The sequence below is a fragment of the Daldinia loculata genome (genome assembly GCF_022478755.1).
Source record: "Daldinia loculata strain CBS 113971 unplaced genomic scaffold F4817scaffold_55, whole genome shotgun sequence".
Lineage (NCBI taxonomy): Eukaryota > Fungi > Ascomycota > Sordariomycetes > Xylariales > Hypoxylaceae > Daldinia > Daldinia loculata.
The window spans coordinates 201,023-222,907 of NW_026054909.1; the positions used below are offsets into that span (position 1 = coordinate 201,023).

The following is a 21,885-nucleotide window of genomic DNA, read 5'->3' on the forward strand; positions in this document are numbered from 1 at the left end:
CCTCGTGCTCTAGTTCTTCAACTTCGAGAGCAATTACACGGCATGGCAGTACCGAGGCAAAGTGTATATATGCAACCATAATAGCCTATCGGGATCGCGATCTCTATGTCGTGATATTTGTGAATGGTTGTTTCTTGGCAATGCAAAGGCATGCCTATGGTTGCTGCTCACGAAGAGGGCGACAGGAGAGCACATCATCCAGCTTCTTACCCGTCGTAAGCGTCTGTGTTTAATTTGTTGTTTGTAGCGTGTTTATTCCGTTGGCGTTTTGCTTGGACTTGGGAATATTTAAGGGACTTATTATATTAGATTTGTATTGTACGTTAGGGCCAAAGGATATCGGTATCTATTGGTGTATATGTAGCATTCCAGCTGTGTACTATTGTCATATGGTTAACTTTACTTAATTGCTGTTCCAATATATCTACCTACCCAATGTATACAAGAATTTAATCCATAAGCCAGGTTATGATGCAGAAGGGTTCAACAAATAATACATGACACTTACGCCTAAGGATCCCGCACAGGATGTCCTTTAAAGTAACTACCAGTCTCTCGTCTTACATGCTTAGCTTGAGTGATGTTGACTGGGAGAGTAGCTTAGTACCACATGAAGCAATTGGCCTCCTACAAAAATATAAGCAGAGGTGATCTCAAGATCCTATTTATTCCTATTGTGGCTAGATGATGGGTAACTTGATAATCCACATGCGACGTAGCATTAAGCTTACCAGTTACCTAACCCTCGGCGCCATTGATAATAACCCCCTGATTGTCGTACAATTACGCATTTTAGATTGGTATCCCTCAAAATGACCACCACGCTGCCGCCACTCGCCCATCTATGCCAAAGGTGTAGCGTTCTAGAATTCTACGACTCGGATATACCGAGAGCTTTAGAGGAGCATCCCGGCCTGTTTCGTCTTAAACTGGATTATTTTCTCCTGGATATACTTCCTAATTTATCGTGCCTTGCCGAGTCCTCCTATGGCGGCTGTGACTTCTGCTCGATACTGAAAAATGCCATCCGGAGATTTGGGCAAGACTCCTTTGATCAAGTATTAGTGTCCATTTTTTACCAGTGGCACAGGCCTGACGAAAGTAGACTAGCGGTGAGGCTTCGGTCGTTGGTCGCTGAGTTGTTATGGATTGGGTATGATGAGAAGGGTACGAGCATACCAAAATTAAAGATTATACAGGCATTGAGCTAAGGATCTCTAGGTGATCATTCGAGCTTGTCGACGTGGTTACGTTTTGATATTGACTCTCCTCCTGGTAAGGATTCTATCTCGTTCAACATCTGATGCCTTTCTTTGAGCTGTAGGTTAAATTAGGATTGGAAAGCGAGGCTAGCCACGAAGGAAACCAAAATAATAAACGATATAACCGGGCACTCGTCAGATATAGATACCTAACTTACGATGTTAACTTGCTCTGTTATAGGCCCTTGTGCTCAATGGCTGGGACTTCAGTCGCCCCCTTGGGATAAAGCTTTATGCACTGATAATCTTGAAATGATTTTCAATAGATTCGAACGCAGCAACCCTGTACGGATATCTCTGAATGGAGCGACGTACCCAACCCGTTTAATTGACGTTGGAATAAAGGGAACAGACTCATGTCGACTTGTCGAGACAAAATCAGACCCCATATTCATGCAATCATCTGATATCCAATATGCAACTCTAAGCTATTGCTGGGGGTCCCCGGAACAGTCCTCTCGGCAATTCAAGACGGAAACAAGCTCGTTGCAAGAAAGAATATGCGGATTTAGCTTTGACCAAACTTCCCCGATCCTGCAAGACGCTATTCGAGTTACGCAGACTCTGGGAATACGGTATCTTTGGGTGGATGCGGTCTGTATTATTCAAGACGATAAACAGGATTGGTACAGGGAATCTTCGCAGATTTCTCTAATATTCCAAAATGCCACCCTGACAATTTGTACTCCCGCTTCGACGTCTTGTCAGGAAGGATTCCTCAGTAGGGGCTGGACAATGACAAGAATCAAGTTTCGGTCCAGAATCAACAAGGCCGTATCTGGATCCTACACTCTCCGGCTCGTCGGCGAGATGAACGATTACTTTCACGCGACTGCTGATGGACTATCTCTCGCCCTAACTTATAGTCATTGGGCTACGAGAGGGTGGACACTTCAGGAATATGAGTTATCACAGCGGGCACTCATGTTTACGAGGACCAAGTTACATGTTATTACCGAACATGGCGTTCAATCAGAAGCAAACGAGACTGTAGATATGTCGGAATGCACTCGTGGAACTAGTTTTCTCCCAGGCAACCGTAACGAGCTGAATAAATACCTGAACTTCTTATCCTTAGTCGAGAATTATTCAACAATGAAGCTTACCCATCGTTCCGACAAATTTCCCGCGATATCGGGACTTGCTAGTCGATTATTCAGTGGGGGAGCGTATTACGCAGGACATGTGCTCCCCCATATCGACCTGTTTTGGACATCTGTACTTCGTCAACCTGCTGCTCTTATCTCAAGAGAAGCGCTGGTTGAGAACTTGAAGTCCCAGAACCCCTATGTTGCGCCATCTTGGAGCTGGGCTAGCCGAAACCATCCAGTGAGGTTTGGTGATGGGCAGCTTAGACTAGTTTCGCAGGAGTCAGATTTTCTCGATGTCCGGGCAGAATGTCGTATCGTACACGCGAAAACGTCAATTACAGGCGTGGATTTATTCGGCGGCATAGAAACAGGAGATCTCGCTCTTCACGGAACTGTCGTGCCTCTCATAGCCCACGTGCAGCTACTCGCAAGTGTAGATGGAAACGGCAAATTATGTCGGCTGGTCGAAGATGGCGAGTATATTGCCGACCTCAGCTTCGATTGGAATGAGATTTATGGCGGAGAGACTTTTGAGGACCTATTTTTAGTGTTGATTGGAAGCCGCAACATTGAAGGTCTCTCTTGGGAACCAATTAGGCTCGTGTACGAGCATGAATTGGTTGACAAGCCGGAAGAGAAGATAGGCGAATATATAAATATTACCGTAGATATTACCATGGCCACGTTCGTCGTTAGGGGACGCCCCAATGCTGCGAGTCTGCGTAGAGAGCGAGTCATTCATAGAGTTCATTATCATCGTGGCCATGGCAATGATAAAGGAGGAGGAATGATGCAAGACCATTTAATCTACGATTCGTGTCAAGATCATACGGCAGGTAACATGAATGATAAAAGAGTTGATGCGAAAATAGAATATCAGCGACATAGGTCAGAGGTTTATCATGGACATAAGAGACTGTCACGGCCTAGCGATGACGATGAAAGGTACCTATGCTTACGGTATCATCGATCAACTCGCTCCCGAGCCAGGGAAGTATTTTCGCGTTGGCGTATTTCTATCCGTACCTCGGGAACGCGGCGGCTTGAAATACTTTCGGGGCAGGCCAATGGGGACCGTGGAGATTATCTAACTAGCTTTTTACTTTTGACCCCTGAATCGAGATGTATTTTGAGAATACATAGTTTATAAATCCCATTCTGTGTTGAACTTTTAGATAGGTTGATGGGTAGTTGGGTAGTTGATTGAGGAGTTTTATAGATTTCCCAGCTGCAATGAGGCGCACTGCTAAATAATTTATTGCTCTCCTTTTCATTCCCCCCCGGTGGTGCTCAGCTTATGTAATTGGAATCTTTACATTAGGTACTTAGATAAGCCTCTCCACATGATATATGATGTGTGTACCTATGTACCTATGTACCTATTAGTTTACACATGTATAATGTATAAAAGACTCCACACCCATAGGCACCCGCCTGTAGGTACTTGTAAGTAACAAGCGCCATAGCATAGAATTTGAAGTCCCGCAACGGGAGTACGGTATGCGCGACCTCATAAAGTTCATTTCTAAAGCAACAGGTAGGTACCTATTATTCGTTTAATTTCTTAACATATAGATTTCCTTGTTCCGTGGTGGGACTAGATGCGCCTTTCTACCTAGTAGGTAACATGATTATTAAAAACGTGTTACCGTCTTTGTTACCTATCGCATGATCTCTAACCTACCTAGGTACCTGACAAATACTCCACTCTAGTCTAGAATTCTTTGACGACGACATCTTCGTCTTCCCAACCCTCGCTACAACCACCGCAATTGTGCTCTCAAGTCTCAAGATGACTTCACTCAATACATTCGAATGTTTCAACCACCTCCCAAAAGAACTCCGTATTCTAATCTGGGAGTACCACTTTGAAAGTGCTCGTATTCACGTGATCCATCCCTCCCCTGAGAGTCAAATGCGAAATCCAAAGAGGGAGGTTCTTCTATTCTGCTGCACCGTTCTAGACTCGGCTACCAATCTCGTCATTCTAGATGAGCGACCTCCGTCCCCATTGATCAACCATGAGGCTTATGATATAGCCCTCTCGTGCAAGCGTATCTGGACACCCGTTATTTTCGGCAAGGATCTTGCAGATTCAGTTACCTCAGGCCGAGCTCGCGTGCCTCTCCAATTCGCTCTAACACTTGCTTCCAATGTACCCGACGAGTGCAACGACACGCGGCCGCAAGCGCGCCCCGTCTATGTTGACTGGGACCGCGATATGCTCTACCTCTGTGTCTCGAATGCTGAGCAAGCGTTCTGGTCGATGCGCTCCGTTCCCTGGCGAGACAGTGTGAGGAAATTGGCCGTGCTCGTGCCACAGAGCGAATTTGATAGGGCCATCCCGTTCGGTCCGACGGATCCCATCCGCGAAGTACTTGAATCTATGACGGAGCTCGAAGAATTATTCGTCGTGCTAGTTCCTCAGGCTGACGTTCTTGTCCCTGTTACTACCCCTACTTCTAAAGTACTAACTGGTCTTTCAAGAGATGAGTTCGGCTTCGTTCCATACGTCGAGTATCTCAAGAAGGCTGGTCTCGCAAGCAACCATATTCTTTATGCTCGCACGGCCATGTCATTTCGTGAGGCCTTGGTAGACTTGCCTAGGAAAATTAAGCTCAAGAGAGTTGTCGACGTGGATTGCCTTACTTGCTCTTTCGGCTACTATCGACGCAGTCTCAGTCCGTATCTTTAAACTGCAAATATTTGGACATATTTTTCATTATAGCGTCATTTTGTAGCGCTATCTGCCTTCATCTATATGATTGGTCTCATCTTCCTCCTCTCAGCATTTCCAATGGCATAGGACATTGAGCACCTCCGGCCCTTGATTATAAGGGAATCTATCTATAACCCCGACACAAGAACATTCCCCAGACTACCTAGGTATTGAAGCATGAGCCCCCTACGTCCTAGGTGCGTCTTGTCGATGACATGCCAAGCCTAGAGCTTATATCGCATTCATATAGTCTTCAATTGATTCTTCGTTTAGTGTTGATGGACAATGGTGCATAGGGATATGTTATAATCGGGCATTTCCCCTTCTTGAGATCGATAAATCACTCACTAACCATCGATCTGCGGCATTAGGCCTAGAAGCTACCTCTTGCAATCCAGGCACCCTTGTCTAAGATTCATACAAGTCAACTATGCCACATCCGATGATGACAATGAAGAAGGATTCGATTGAGTCTAGTGGGCGTGCTAGGGATATCTACCTAGAGGTCTATATACTTTTATATTCAATCACCCGATGCCCGCCTGTGACGCGTGCGGCGACTGGAGTACCGGAATAGAGCCAGTGTATCGCCTGACAAAAGAAATATGCCATATCCGAGTATATACACAAGAACTCGCATCGCTACGAGCGGAGAGAATAGAAACCAGCAAGAAATTCGGGTTAAGGATGTGCTCTCATCAATTACAAGAAACGACTGGAGCTTATGCTTGTATAGATCTCTAAGCCTCTTAGTATTAATATGCCAAGCTCGGAAAGTGGTCATTCTGTTAGATAGAAGCTATCAATATGAATTGTAAATAAAAACTATATAATGAATATCATGGACCATGCAGCTTTTAGCCAGTGTCGTATGCAAATTCTCACATCCCGATCCAAAAGTAAGTACCGGGTAAGTAGGTGACATGGCGGTCTTGGTGGAATCGAAATAAAGTCTTTGAAAGGTGGCCTAGATGTAACTATACTACGTCTTAGACATAGATTCTAGATACATTTGACCTATTAGGGAGAGAAGAATCACATAATGGTACCGATAAGTCTGATGCTACCAAGATGAACATATCCATGGGAGTTATTAGCCACAGCATTCTATCGAGATCCTTACTAGATATTAATACAGTCCTAAGATCCTATCGCGCACATTTCCCTATTCCGCATCAGGCAGGGATTCTATAAGCTCGATTACTCGATGGTCTATTAGGGCCGTAGCTTGCCGTTCGATCATTGCACGAATGCGTTCTTCCTTTTGCAACTCATAAGGTGTCAAGAGCCAAACCAGGCCTGCGAGCATGGACTTTCGATACTCTACCATAAGATCTTCATCCTGGCTCGAGAGGGATGCACCGCCGTATATATTCAACTCATCGAGGTAGTGATTGAGAATGCGCATCTCGTGCTCTCGTCTGTCTTCGACGGTCAAACTGCTAGCTATAAAATACGACACGTCGTGGAAGGCAGAGCTAATATGAACTGCTTGCCAATCGAGAAATCGCGGTTCTCCTTTGATAAGGAATGTGTTGCCGATGTGAGCATCACCGTGTACTAGGCATTGAAACTTGGGATTCCTGGACGTGAAGTATTTTTCGAGTACTGCTCTCCCTTTAATACAGAGTTTATTCGGTCTATCCTACACATAATTATGTCAGACCAGTTCACTGGGGCAATTCCTTAGAGTTACAAACCCTTGGAAGACTCTGGGTTAGGTTGGATAGCTAGGGGTCGGAACCTACCGTCTTAGGGTTCTTCTCGTTAGACTTCATAGAATCTACATCGTCGTCACAAGTCAAAGTGATAAAAAGCTTGCCAGCATTCGCTTTGAGAATCGAGCTTGTATGCTCGACAGCTTTGACCTTATGGCCGAGTATTTGAGTAAGCCATGAGGCGGTAACTTCCTCTAGGGATATAGGGAGCCAAAGCTGTTTAGTTGGCGAGGGATGATGATGGTTAGACATGATCAGCTTTTCCGATGAGTTCAAGACTGGTGTAGTGTTAAGTAAAATAGTACTTATATTTATTTTATATCTCTGCTGTTTTATAACATTTACAACTCAGCTTACCACTTATTCGAGTACATTCCGTATGCACCAACCATAGGTAGGTATATTGGTCCAGCATATCACGAGAGCTCTGTAACTTAAGAGACACGGCGTTATCATAACATCCACAACATGTAAAGGATACTACTTCGGACATGACACATGCCTGCCGATGCTTGATGTATCGAAGCTAGCCATCCATGATTGATAAATAACAACCTTACTCGGGCGGCTTGACGCCCGAGAGCTTCTCAAGGATCTGGATCAACTGATCCTGTAGGGCTTCGTCATCAAGTGCTTTTAAGTAGCTTGTTTCATGGCCCGAGCCACTAGAACTCCGGGCTTGAGTCTGATACCAATATTTCCCCGTCTCGCCTTCAGCAACTCCTGACCCCTCAGCCAGTAAGACGTAGGTATCGACGGCCGCGTCGATATTGTCTGGCGCTGACGAGCCGCCCCTCCTGGTAGCAACCCATCCCGGGCTCATAGCGTTGCTCAGAACGCCTTTATTGGCGAGATGGCGTGCGAACCAGAACGACAATAAGACATTGTGTAGTTTGCTATCGCTATAACTACACTCCTGGATATTGCGTAAGGAGGGATCACCACCCTTGTGCATGCCGCTAGAGACGAATACATAGCGCTTTGGCGGCGGGTTTATCAGAGAAGTCAGAATATATGGCGCTAATGTGTTAACGACGAAGAGTACAGGAATTCCCTCCTCGTTTCTGGGATTAGCGACGCCGTGCATGGGCCCGGCGTGCACGGCGTTGTGGACGATGGCGTCCCAGGGACCGGTCTGGTTAAGCTGTTTCGCCAAAGATTTGATCTCTTCCATAGACGCTAAGTCCGCGACGAAGACATCTTTGGCTCCGGGGCAGGCCGTGCGGGCATCCTGCGCTCTTTGGCTATTTCGGGAATGTAGATAGACATCGTGTCCACGCTTAACTAGAGCTTGTGCTGAGCGTATACCGAGGCCGAGGCTATCTGATGATCCAGTGATGAAGATGCGGGCCATAATGTTTATAAGTACCTGTGTTTATAAGCATGAAACTGAATTGTGTACCCAATGTAAACGAGTGTAGAACAATAATGGACATTGATACTACCTAAGATTGGGCATTCATGGTGTATTTCGGTAACTTCAAGAGTACATGTAGGACATCGGACTTTAGCGTTAAACCCAGAAACCAGCTATACATACAAAGTTAAGGCGGTTCCATCAAAGATCACAGCTGCCCCTTTTAGCCAGTTTGAGGTTTCAATCATTACTACCATAGGTATTTCGTACCAACCGGCCAACACTGATAGTAAAATATAATGAGATGATATGCAATTGGACGGTCGTCATCATCAAACGCATAAGTGACATCACTTATGACGGGATCTCATTTGATAAAATTGATTGGATTATTATGTTGCTAGGTTCACGATGATGTACGTTGCCAAAACTGCTGTATGTACGGTTGACCAGACAGGCCACTGTGCCAAAATGAAAAAAATATGTGAGCTTAGTTTAAAAGGGTAGTTAGCCACAGGTTAGTGCAATTAGCTCGAATTATTACGGTATTTCGCACTTTTGTATGGGGAAAAAAGATTATCTTTTTTAAATATATACGTTATAATGTTATATATAATATGTTTTAAAAAGGTAATTTTTTATTAAATTAAAAGATTTAATTATTAAAGTATTTATATATTTAAATAACTTTATAATTCTAATAATTATAACTTTATAATTAGTATTATTTTATAATTTTAATTAAAACGAAAATAAATATTTAAATTATATGTTTATACGATATATTATTGTTAATATATTTAAAGTTTTTTAAAAATAATTAAAAGTATTAATTAAATAACTTTATATAATATAACTTTTTAATTAGTTAATTAGTTAATTTGTTAACCAGTTTTATACATATATATTTACATATATTAAAGATTATTTAAAAAGATTTTGTTTTTAACCTTTTTATTTCGAAATAATTATATGTAACCGTATAATTTTTAACTAATGTATGCGATTAAATAAAAGTAATGTATAAAAATAAATAACCATTATATTGTTATTTAAATTAAATTGAATTAAATTAAACATAAAGTTATAATAAAAATGTGGTGTAAAAATAAAAATAAAAATAATGATAGGACATCGGTCATGTGACCATGTTACATGACTAGGGTTGTGCTTATACATACCGTTTGGGAATTAACTTATACATATGTAAATAGATATTTTTTATTTGGTAAATCTTTTACCTTTTTTTACTTAATTAAAACCAACCAATTAAACCATTTTATTTAAATTATTTTATTATTTTTTATCTTTTATATTACATAATATACAGTAATATTGTTGCCATTTTAACATTAATTAATAATTGACTTATAGGTTAATTATAAAATAATAAAGAAAAATTTATTAAAATTTTATTACAATTTAAAATAACGGTAATAGAAAGAAGACATATTAATTAGGAAAAGTATATATACGATAATTTTAAAAATAACGATTTAAATATAAACCAAATTAAAAAGATAAATTTAAAAACTATAAATATATATTATATAAAAAGATTTATTATATATAACAATAATTAATATAACAAAGATCTTTAAGATACGTTCCAAACAAATTTTAACAGCTAAAACGTGATAATATTTAATAAAATCGATCGATTATTAAAAAAAAATATAAAAAAATATTTTATAAATTATAAATTATATATATTTAAAAATAAACCATTTGATTAAAAGTTTTATAATATATTAAATATAAAAAATTTCCCGGCGTTTTTATAAGAAATAATAAAAAATTATATAAAAAAAAATATATTTATTTTAATGTTAAATTTATAATATGTTAAAAAGTTAAAAAATATAATAAATAAATTTATAATATTAATATAACAACCGTAATTATTAAATTTACTAATAATCGGATTAAAAAGATTAAATTAACCAATATTAAAGATATAATTAAATTTATTAATAAAATTCCCAAAATAATTAATAGATAAAGGTAAAAGGGTAATAAAACTAAAAAATAATCGAAAAGTAATTGGTTTATTAAATTATATAAACAAGTTAACACTTTACTTAAAAGTAAGATTTAAACAAATAACATATAAAAAGTTGTTACCGGTAACAATTTAATAACTATCTTCGTATCCGCTTCCGGCAAGTCGGGTATATATATATTAATTTGTTTAACTTTAAATAAATTAACTATATATAATTCGGCATTTAACAAACCAACCGCATATATATTTACCTTTGGTAAACAATTAGTCGAATGTTTATTTATTATTAATATAAAGTTATTATATAATTATATATCACGGTTAATAAAGAAAATATTAAAATTAAATAAGTTAATTTTAAATATATTAACCTTAAATATAAATATATTAACTTTTATAAAGAAGGTATTAATAGTTGATATATTAACTATTAGTAAAAAAATATTAACCGTATTAATTATATTAACCTTTTTAACCTTAAAAATATTAATATTTTATAAATTATTTTTTTTTATACCAATCTTTTTTATATTAATCCTTTTTATACCAACTTTTCTTATACTAACCTTTAATATAATATTATATAAATTAATACTTTAAAAGCCAATTTTAAATAAATTAAACTAATTTATTATAAATACTTATTAATTTTATTAAAATATATAACTATAATAATAATAAATTTAGAGTAAAAAAATATAATATATTAAATAAAAAAATAAAAATATTTAAAAATATATATAATAAAATTAAAATAGAAAAGTGCAATTATTATAAAACGTTTTTTATAATATTAAAAAAATGTATATTATAATATTATTATAATTATTTTATAAAAAAAAGATTAACTTTTTAAGAAATGGTTACTCGTTTTAAAAATATATTTTATACCGTAAAAAATGTGCAAATATATATATAAAAATTTATAATAATAATTATTTATAATATTATAAATAAAAATTTAAATAATACTTTGGTAATATACCTTAAAATACTTATTTTAAAAATTTAACGTATATATAAGGAAATAGCAATTAATTATATTAATAAATATTATTTAATATAAAAAATATTTAATATTATATAAAGATATTTAGCGTTTAATAATATATTAATATGTTTAACAATTACGTTTAACAGTTTTTACGCCAAATTTTAAAATATAATTAGAATTGTATAAAAATATTAAATTTAAAAAGATTAAATAATAAAAATAAATATTTAATATTGAACCAATTAAACGTATTAGAATAATAAGTATTTAAAGTAATTATAACCTTGTTAGAATAGACTGTAGGAAAAGCATTACAATAAATGCAACAGCGGAAAGAAATGTTTTGTATGTAAAAAGTTTAAATGTTGGTTTATAAAGTATTTTGCTGAAGAGTGACGAAGAAAGTATAGATAGTGGCGAAAATATGTATAAAAGTAAAGATTTGGAAATACGGAAGAGAATTTTAAGAGATTTTTGATTAAGTATAAAGGTGTTGATGACAAATATAATGATAAAAGCGAAGGAAACGATTATAATATATGGCTTTTGGAGTATGAATATGATGGCGATTTGTTGGATAAATATCGGATATTACCACTTTTTGACCAATATTTTATAATATATGGTGAAATTGACGGTTATTAAGTGGCAGGTATTTTTGTAAATTAAGTTATATATTACGCGTTTATAAGATCGGATGTATTTAGCGAATTAAAACATTCCGAAACTTTAGCAGTTTTCTACTTAGAGAACTGATATTTACGTATATTTTAAGGTATATTGCCCGATATAAGGGCAGTAGGCGTATTAATAGGAGGAAAGCTTTAGATGTAAACCTTATAATAAACGCATCTTTATATTAAGATGGATATAGTAACGGTTGGACGTTATTTGATTTGTTTCGGTGACAATTTAAACCAGCGAAACCTGGGAATTGCTTGTGTGTTTATTTTATTTGGGACCATTTTATTTTATATTATGCCTTTTAATATATTATTTTTATTATGTTTAAAAGATATGGACCAATTTGGTATATTTTTTAATAATGTGGAAAATGTGTTAACTTATAAAAAAAAAAATTATTTTATTGTTTGAAAATGGGGATATTTATGGTTTTTACTGGATAATTGAAAATAAATAGTTGTATATTGTTACTTTACGGAAACCGAATTTTGCCAGATTTATTAACAATTTGGCCATTTTGTAACAAAACAATTCCATAATATTTTGAATAAAGTAAGATACGATAAATTAAATAAAACTGTTATTAAAAAAATTAATAAATATTATTATTAATGTTAGATGTACGGAAATGCACTGGGAAGGTTTAAGTTTACGATAAAAAATAATATTAATTTTAATTATAATGTATACGTTAATGTAATGTATATTAAAAATAAACCGGTGTTTTATGTTGTTGATGAGGTAATGTTGTTTTAAGCAGCGAAGTTCTTAAAAAATATGATTGCTAAGTATATTTGGGATATGTTAAGAATGATATGGATGGATAGTTATTTCGGATTGTTTGATAAACTTATATTTGATGTAGGTATAAATTTTATTGCAAATAAATTTGTAGTTAACGTAAAGGGATTGTTAATTATGACCGAAAAAGTGTTAGTTAAAGTATATAATTTGATCGGGTAGTTAAAACGGTATTACGGATTAATATAACGTATATATAAGGTTATATTAAAAAATTTTTAAGGCATTTAAACAAATATATATTACGTTTTATAAATAGTTGTTAAAGCGGTTAACGATATAATAAGACCAAATAGTTTTGTTTTTATATTATTTATATTCGGTACATACCTTAAATTGGCCGAAAATTTGCTATTTACTTTTTTAATGGTAATACGTATTACAGTTATGCGAAAAACAATGGAAGAGGTACAAAAGTTTAAAACACGGCAATAAATGAGCAATGCATTAGGTATGAAAAATGGACCGAGTACAATAAGTATATTAAAATTCCTTTTGTAATTAAAAGTACAAATATATCAAAAAAATAAAGGTTGGATAAGATTTTACAAGTTTATTGCGCGCAATAATAAGGCGTGCGTTGTTAAAGTTAACGATAAACCAGTTAAATTTTACATTATTGCCGTAAAACTTTATTATTAAAACGAAACAACCAATCCTTTAAATAACAAAAACGACGATTCCGATTGCAATCTTAATTTTAACGATATAACAAACGATTTTATGCCAAAAATTAAGGCACTAGTAGTTAAAAAATTACGGGGATAACCGTTAAGTAATAAAAATAAGCCTAAAAAAACCAATAATGTAAATTACTCATCCTTAAAAAAAATCGCAAACGTAAAATTTGCGGTAAAGTTTTGTAAGGAAAAAAAAATTACCACGTTAAAATAATTATTTAAGAAATCCGATAAATAAAAAGTCGAAAGATTAATTGGAAAAGGCGTATTTTTGTTTAAATAATACAATAAAAAAAAACACAAAAATATCCGTTTATTTAACTTAAAAATTATTTATAAAATTAAAAGAAAAGTAATTAATAAACCATATAAAAAATTAAAATTTATTATATAAAAATATAATAATAAAGGCAAAAAAGCAATATTTATCCAATTTTTAACAATATAACGTTTTAGCCAGTAAATCGTTATTGCGTTTATATTTTCTTTAACCGTAAAAGATAAGGAAATTATAATATGGTTACAAAACGTAACTTAAACGTATACACAGTTTAGTACGAACCTAAACCGGACAATTGTTACAAAATTACCAAAAGAACTAAAGCACATATTCCCCAAAATAACGGTAATAACTATGATTAAACCCTTTTACAAAATTCCCAAAATAAAGATATATTAATGATTTACATACTTTAAACACCATAAAAAAAAACTTTTTATAACCATATTATTATATAACCTATATTTCTTAATATTAAATTTAACAAAACTATTTGGATTAATTGTAATATAAACGGATAATACGTTAAGGATATTAAACGAAATATTTAATAAACTAAAAAACGAAAAGATATAAAAAGTAAACTTAATAACGAAACTTAAATCGTACCTTACAGAAAAAGACGCTATAATCTTTAATAAATACATAATATTAAAAAATTTAAAAGGTAATATTTATTTACGCCAAAAAGATTAAGGCAAAAAAATTAAAATTATAAAAGTTAACGTAAATACATTGCAATAATACGTACAGTAAAAAACCTGCGGTATTTATATAATTACTATATACCAACTAAAAGTAACGTTCGATATATCTAAGACAACGCAGCATTAAAAACCGGATAAAGACGAAATTACCAAATTTAATAGGAAATTTTAATGGCAACTTAACAATCTTTAACGTAACCTCTAATACGTCCTACTAAATTTAACAATAACTAAAATATTTATTTTTATAAACAAATTATTTACAAATAATAAAGATTTAAATTTTTAAATCAGCTACGAAATATTTATTGCTAACAAAACCAACAATAACGAGATTTTTACCATGAAAAATAACCTAATCTACTAGAATTTAACAAAATGTAAACAAGTTATTAAAAACGTTTTAACAAATAAAATATACGCCATAATTTACGGCATAAATATAGCTATAACAATCGGCATAACGGTAACGTCAATTTTTAAAAAACTAAAACTCCCACCCATCTTAATAATCGTATATATTAATTTATTTTTACTTTACAAATATATCGTTAAACTTAAAATAACAAAAAAAAAACAACTAATAATTAATATAATGTCATTACAACAATTATATAAACAACAAAAAATAAATAATATTAAATAAATTTATGAAAAAAATAACTTAACCAACGCTATAATTAAATTAAATGTTAATAAAGCACTAAAAACATTTATTAATACCAACTGCCTTATTATAAAGTTATAAAGTTAAGTTAAAAAAAATTAAAAAACGTAACCAAAAAACGTTATCGAAATATTAAAACCTAATAAAAACTTTTATTTCCAGTCTATTATTACAGCAATCCCATGTTTAACGGAAACAACAAAACAAATATCAAATTTATTAAAAAATAACTACAAAAATCGTTTACTTATTAAAAAAAAAAAGGCCGTTAACAAAGAAAATATTTAACATATAAATCGAAATATATTTCAAAACGTATTTTAAAAAATTACGTAAAAAACGTTTTAGTTATTTTGCAAAAAAACCAAATTTTTACAACAGCATTTTTTAATTTAATGTAAATCTTTTCGGCAATATTTACCAAACGATTATTTTGTTTTTAAATAATTTTACGGCGTTATTAAATCGTGCGGACTTTATTTATTTAACCTTTATTTTTTATTTCTTATAAGTATTTTTTTAAATTTTACTGCGTATTTTTAACAATATTTTAAAAATATTAATAAATAATTATATAATGCATATTACAATATATACCAGACAAATATTTAAATTATTAATTTAAGTTTTAATAACTATTTTTACAAATTAACAATAATAAATCGGTATATTAATGTATAATTTCCGGCTATTAATATAACGTTAACATTTAGTTAAAGTAATTACCGTATGTTAAACGAAAGGTAAAATAAATATCCGAAATTAATTTACTATTTGTTTTAAAATAATAGCAATATGTTTTATTACCTGCGACACCAAGCCGTTAATTAATTATAACATAATAATATTATTAACACAAAATTACTTATTTTATAAATATGTTAATTTAATATTTAATAAATATTATAAATATATAAAAAAGATTATTGTTATAAAAAATAGTATTAGTTTAAATTAATTTAAAAAAAAAAAAGAAAATTTACAAAAAAAAGGCGATTTTATATTGCGTAAAACTTACGTTTAAATTTACGTTTGGGCGCTTGGTTTTAAAGGCGTGATTACGTAGCAATACAAGAAGAAAAGAAAAGTTGTTAATGATGGGATATTAATTATATGATCATGTCATATGATTAAAGTTATGCCTATATATATTGTTTAAAAATTAATTTATATATATGTAAATAAATATTCTTTATTTAATAAATCTCTTACCTTTTTTTATTTAATTAAAACCAATTAATTAAACCATTTTATTCGAATTACCTTATTATTTTTTACCTTTTGTATTATGTAATATACGGTAACATTGTTACCATTTTAATAAATAAAAATATTATTAAACGAGCGGTGTAAAATTTAACCAATAAAAAAACGCGTATTTTAAAAAAAATAAAAAGTTATTTCGTATTTAAATATTTATTATTTTAAAAACTTATACGTATACGTAATATTTTTTAAAACGATTGTTTTTAAAAAATTTTAAATATTTTAATAATAATATATTATATAAATATGTAATTTAAATATTTATTTTCGTTTTAATTAAAGTTATAAAATGATATTAATTTTAATGTTATAATTATTAAAATTATAAAGTTATTTAAATGTATAAATGTAATAATTAAAAATTAAATAAATAATTAAATTAACAATTAAATTAATAATTAAATTTTTTAATTTAATTGGTTAATTTTTTACATTATATTGGTTAAGTAAATAATCTTATTACAATAAACCGTAATAAGGTTTAAAAGTATATATTTAATATTTTCTAAATTGTGGCAAGTGACCTCCTACCAACTTTAGTTTAGTGTGCGATTATTTTTTTCATTTTGGCACAATGGCTTGTCTGGTCAACCGTAGTATGTACTACCTTAGTTATCTCAGGTGACCTCAGACCAGATTTTTGAAATTTTTTTTTGGGGGGGGTTGTACCTCCCCAGCCACACCCACCCCCAACCAATCACAACCCGGCACAACCCCCCCCAAAAATTTCAAAACTCTGGTCTGAGGTCACTCTGGACACGTCCCTATTAAAAATCGTTCCTGTTTTCCAAAAGTTTTACCCTTACAAATAACCACCTACAATAATTGCAATTGCAATATTTAACATTCAATTAATATTGAATCATTTATAATATAATAATATCTATCAATTATATTATTATCATTATTACATTATAATTGTAATCATGGACACCTCGCCATTGTCGCCTCCCCCTCCAACCTCGCCATTATTGCCTCCTTTGCCCTCCCCTCCTCAACGTCGCAGGCCCCCTCAACCCCCTCGACGCCGTTTATTATATGGCGAAAGTACAGCTATACCGGCTCATGCGTCTAGTTCAACCAATCCTCCTAATACTATACCGCCTATACCTGTCCCTGAAGAAGAGGCAGATGATAACCCCAACAATGAATCTAGCGAGAGTAATAGCGAAAACCCCGCCGAAAACCCCGCCGAGAACCCCGCACCGGCTTTCAAGCAGACGCCAGAAGTGATTGCAGCTGAGACGTTGGAATACTGGAAGACGCAGAACCGGACCCATGGCTATAACTTTAATCGCTTTATAAAGGGATGGCTTTTGACAAAGGCAGCGAATGCGAGGGGCAGCGGCAGGAGAATTCGCGAAATGGTTCAAATACTTAAAGACCCTCAAATCCAAGAGCGTTTAAACGAAGCCGGCGTTGAAATACACATTCGAAATAAGGGCAAGGGCAAGGGCAAGGGCAAGGGCATTAACAAAAATGATAAAAGTGATGAGAGCAATAGTGATGAGAGCAATAGTGATGAGAGCAATAAGGACGAAGATTACGCATTCGAGCTCCGGAGGGAGCTCTCTGCTTTGGTGTGTCAACCTGCCTTTGGCATGTTCGAGCCTAAATCATTTGTTGCGGAAGGTAATGAGCCGTGTGCTGTCAAAGATATCTGCAATACGGATTGGATTAATAGCGCCCACCGGTCCTCTTGGCCTCAAATACTAGCTACAGCACCTAAGCTTAGTGCGTTATTAACAGCTATCCTTGCCAACGAGCGAGCTGGCCAGATGTCGTACATGACGGCCAAAACCAACACTGCCTTTTCACATGAGGCTAGGGCATATATGATTGTTGCCTTATTATTAGGCGCCTACGCGCCTAGGCGAAGCAATATGCTACCTGTATCTATCGGCATATACCTTCATAGCAGTGGGGTACAACGTCGGGTGATAGAAACGTTGGCTCAGTTTGGCGTATGTTTGGGATATAAGAGTATTCTCACGCGACTAAAAGAAATGGCTGATCAAGCAAAAGTTGGTATTGATAGCCCTAGGTTAGCCGATATATCAGGCTAATAGAAGATAGGATAGTCTTAAGCGCATTGCCCACGACCCAAATGCCGTATTTGTTTACGATAACTTCAATTTTAAAGATAGCGTTCGGGATTTGGCTTTAGGCCGTAAAGACATTATGCAGAACCTAACCAACTGTCTTATTATAGCCAGCCCTGACGTGCATGGCCCGTTTCTTCAGTCTCAATGGCGTGCAACAGTATCATTTCAGAAAAAATGGCTGGCTACTTACCTCATCCCCCCCCCGAAATGCGAAGCCAAGGCTATTAAATATTTGGTAGTCGACTCAATTCGATCGATTTTTAAAATGGGCGCCCTTAAAAACGTTGCCCCTTTTCCAAGGGTTGCCAGGCCTAAGCATAATGTCAGTTATATTGTGCAAACACCTGCTATCAATGAAAACGAGGGGGAAATATCAGGCGTTTACCGAGTTCATGATAAGCTATTTCGCAGCCTGCTCGATTATAGCCAATACGACCAACGGTTAGCAATCATACACGGAGACCAAAAGACCACCTCTTATATTCGAGCTATTGTAGCCACCCAGCTTGAAGCCGGGGAGACTTACGATCGAAAGCAATGGCTGGTCCCTGTCCCTGCGTTTTTTCATATCATGCTAAACTTCGTGCAGCTGATATTTCGCACGTTTTGGGATCCGTTGGTCCTGGAGGACGTACAGTTTTTTGACCGTGGTCAACATATTGGGAAAGACCGCGTCAAGTACCACCAAGCCCTGCCTCTGTTACGGGACGCCTTTAACGCTCGCATCTTCGCTTTTTTAATAGACGATCTTATTTGCGCAGGTGATTTGCCGGAAAGCAGTGTTGATTCTAAATCCATTAGCGAGGTCTTAAAGGAAATCGCCCCTAAGGTATTAGAAGACAAGCTATCGGCTATACAAAACCGAATATTTAGCCCTCAAGCCTGGACTGGTGAATATATAGATGAGCAAAACAGCTTTATCGACGTTAATTTCCGAAGCTGTTGTCGATATATGGTAGTTATTAGCTATTTGCTAATGATGGTAACTGCTGTCCAACTTGGAGACTATGGCGTATTGCGGCAAATTATACCCCAATTGCCGCTCTTTTTCTACGGCGGAAAGTCGAGCAATTACGGTCCGGAAATGTTGTACTTTGCCTGGCTCCTTCACCCAGATGTCTCCGATCCAGAGTTAGCTACGGGTATTCTCCGGTCGGGTCTTGTCCGGTGTACTACCGCTGGGAGTGGCTGGAAAGCTATCGACCTAGCATTGGAGCACGTCAATAACGCGTTTGCCCTTGATATTAAAAATAACAAAAACTCGACTCGTAATACATCTGTTATTTTTAACCGCCTATCTGTTGTTGGGCCGTATACTGCGGCTAACCGGGTTAGCCTAGAGAACACGTTTCATTCTAGTCAAAGTGGCCAGCACTCAGCAGTATCTACCGTTAATGAGGTTATGGAGTATGCCTGCAAATTATACCGCGATGGTAATACCAAAAGGCGTGTAGATGAGTCTACAGCGACGCAAGCCCCGTTCGACGCGCCAGATATTTTGCACATAGGGGCAGAGCTTCTGGCAAATAGCAAAATCGACGACTTTAACGCTAAGATCGTTCGACCTGCTCGGGTATCGTCACAGCAGGATTTGCCTGTATTACATGACGAAAATGGCCTAATTATCGAAAGCGAGGAGGGTCAGCGGCTGTACGGGGTGGTTGGAGAAGAGAATGACGAAAATGAAGAGTGGTAGCTACGCGATAGCGCTTTGGAAAGCTGTCAGGCGGATGGTATCATCGATACTATAACGCCATTTTGGCTGAAGATAACGGCAATACTGCAAGAGCAGCAAGGCAAGTTAAGCATCTTTGACGAATAATCCCTTGTGCTTAAAGTCCCGGCCCTTTCCCGGGACTTTGCCGCCTCTATTACCTCTTTGTTCCTTTGTTTTTAGCTTATGTATTTAGGGATCTCGGGCGGTACGGGTTTATGGTGGTCAACTTGCCTTATTATGATATTGCAAATCATTGCGTAAACATAGCTTAGCTTTATTGATTGCTGCTAGTTAATACTATGGCTTCTAAGCTTTACCACCGTCAACTCCAATATCCAAACCTACTCGATTTTATCCCGTATATTGAAAATATTGGGGATGATAAAGACAGGTTTGCCGCCGAGGTGGCTATCATACGTGACGCCTATCAATGCGCTAAGGCGAATGAAGAAAGTTTTGATAAACTGCTGCAGTACGTGGCCGAGGACGTTCGGGCACACAAAGCAGCAGGTTATTCGTATGACGCCTTCCAAGACCTATTCCGGGATGAGATCACATTCCAAAAGGCCTATCGCAGCGATAAGGAAAGGAAGGCCAAGTCTCTGCATGCCATTAATCACAGTTGGAGGCATGAATTAGATGCCTTGTCTTGGGTAAGATGCTTACCTGATCGGCTTAGAGGCTCGCGCTCGTTTTTGGATGCGCTGAAGTCTTTTGCTAAGTGTGTATGGAGCTGGGACGAGGCCAAAGGCAGGATGAACTACCAGATACGTAGACGTCTTATGCAAAGAGGTCGTGGGATACGCCTAGACAAGGAGATAACCACATCAGATCTTAGGGCCGCCAGGAACGGCGTCTTAGGTATAGCGACAGGCAGGGGGAAGGGGTCCCTTATCCTCCCTTATGAGGATATTGACCCTGGGTGGCTAGTCGCGAATGGATTAGAGGTGAATTGCTTTGGTATTATTGATACCCAGCTACACGATGACAACACTCGCACGTCTGGGGCTTTCGAGGCTGAAGTGACTGCGTTTGAGGGGCAATCGCACGCCGAGACTACGTCTAAGCTGCTACCAAAGGCTCCAACACCAATCGGCGAAGGGGGAAACACGATAATAACTAGCAACCCAGACGAAGCCACAGCTAAAATATATCAAAGACCCCTAACGGCAGAGAACTTGGGGGTAAACGATGTGTCATCGAGTGAGGAGTCGAGTATTTTTGTGAACAGCGTAGATAACAACGCTAGCAATACCGCTCCGGTAGGACGCAGCTCGGAAAGTTTAAACGTAACTTATAGCAATAACAATAGGTATAATCACAGCTTAAACCACCCAAGCCTTTGCCTAATAGCGCCTCAACTCAGGAACGAGCCTCGTCATCCTTGCGGTTGCAGCCAGATGACACCTGAGAGTTGGTTGTCTACTCCCACTAGCTGTGAGAGACGATGCCTACAAGATAGCTTAGCTTTGATCCAGGAATATATTACTTGGAGGGCTGACACAGCGGAGACGCCGTGCTATATGCACCTGCGAGGGATTGCCAAAGGGGTGGGAGTCAAATACCATCAGCTTTCATTGCAGGAATTACTGGCCAGGCTGGACGATATAGCCAACAAGCAGGAGGTTTTCGCTTACCTACTTGCTCATCAGCAAGTTATTGGCTTGTTAGATAAAGAGTATCTCGCGGAGGTATTTAACAACCTATAACAGTCTAGTTACCTGTAAGCCGCCGGCATACCTCTGTATGTCTGCAGTTACGGATGCATCTACGGAGATGCATCTACGGAGGGAACATGGAGTTGCAGCTACAGGTGAGACGCGAGTGGTACA

At 35.8% G+C, this 21,885-nt stretch overlaps 6 protein-coding genes across 6 annotated transcripts; 4 read left to right on the forward strand and 2 right to left on the reverse strand.

The window, feature by feature from the left end:
• Positions 1 to 812: 812 nt before the first annotated feature.
• F4817DRAFT_367867 (HET-domain-containing protein) lies at positions 813 to 3,444 on the forward strand (the record flags this gene model as incomplete). Its single annotated transcript, XM_049307181.1, has 9 exons — positions 813 to 1,167; positions 1,222 to 1,275; positions 1,444 to 2,301; positions 2,341 to 2,487; positions 2,518 to 2,536; positions 2,570 to 2,601; positions 2,638 to 2,664; positions 2,695 to 3,189; positions 3,299 to 3,444. The coding sequence occupies 9 exons, from the start codon at positions 813 to 815 to the stop codon at positions 3,442 to 3,444; spliced, it is 2,133 nt and encodes a 710-aa protein (XP_049155875.1).
• Positions 3,445 to 3,875: 431 nt separating this feature from the next.
• On the forward strand, positions 3,876 to 5,752 carry F4817DRAFT_347799 (uncharacterized protein). The gene is made up of 2 exons (XM_049304599.1): positions 3,876 to 5,269; positions 5,444 to 5,752. The coding sequence occupies exon 1, from the start codon at positions 4,146 to 4,148 to the stop codon at positions 5,046 to 5,048; it is 903 nt and encodes a 300-aa protein (XP_049155876.1). The 5' UTR covers positions 3,876 to 4,145; the 3' UTR covers positions 5,049 to 5,269; positions 5,444 to 5,752.
• A 485-nt stretch (positions 5,753 to 6,237) lies between these two features.
• Positions 6,238 to 7,042, reverse strand: F4817DRAFT_367869 (uncharacterized protein; the record flags this gene model as incomplete). The annotated part of the gene is made up of 2 exons (XM_049307182.1): positions 6,238 to 6,717; positions 6,821 to 7,042. The coding sequence occupies 2 exons, from the start codon at positions 7,040 to 7,042 to the stop codon at positions 6,238 to 6,240; spliced, it is 702 nt and encodes a 233-aa protein (XP_049155877.1).
• Positions 7,043 to 7,107: 65 nt separating this feature from the next.
• Positions 7,108 to 8,614, reverse strand: F4817DRAFT_347803 (putative short chain dehydrogenase). Its single transcript, XM_049304600.1, has one exon. The coding sequence runs from the start codon at positions 8,142 to 8,144 to the stop codon at positions 7,347 to 7,349; it is 798 nt and encodes a 265-aa protein (XP_049155878.1). The 5' UTR covers positions 8,145 to 8,614; the 3' UTR covers positions 7,108 to 7,346.
• An 8,385-nt stretch (positions 8,615 to 16,999) lies between these two features.
• Positions 17,000 to 20,192, forward strand: F4817DRAFT_229190 (uncharacterized protein). Its single transcript, XM_049298898.1, has 2 exons — positions 17,000 to 18,255; positions 18,308 to 20,192. The coding sequence occupies exons 1-2, from the start codon at positions 17,158 to 17,160 to the stop codon at positions 20,030 to 20,032; spliced, it is 2,823 nt and encodes a 940-aa protein (XP_049155879.1). The 5' UTR covers positions 17,000 to 17,157; the 3' UTR covers positions 20,033 to 20,192.
• A 160-nt stretch (positions 20,193 to 20,352) lies between these two features.
• On the forward strand, positions 20,353 to 21,464 carry F4817DRAFT_319167 (uncharacterized protein; the record flags this gene model as incomplete). The annotated part of the gene is made up of 2 exons (XM_049301022.1): positions 20,353 to 21,315; positions 21,378 to 21,464. 2 exons carry the CDS (start codon positions 20,353 to 20,355, stop codon positions 21,462 to 21,464), a joined length of 1,050 nt encoding a protein of 349 aa, XP_049155880.1.
• Between the last annotated feature and the right edge of the window lie 421 nt (positions 21,465 to 21,885).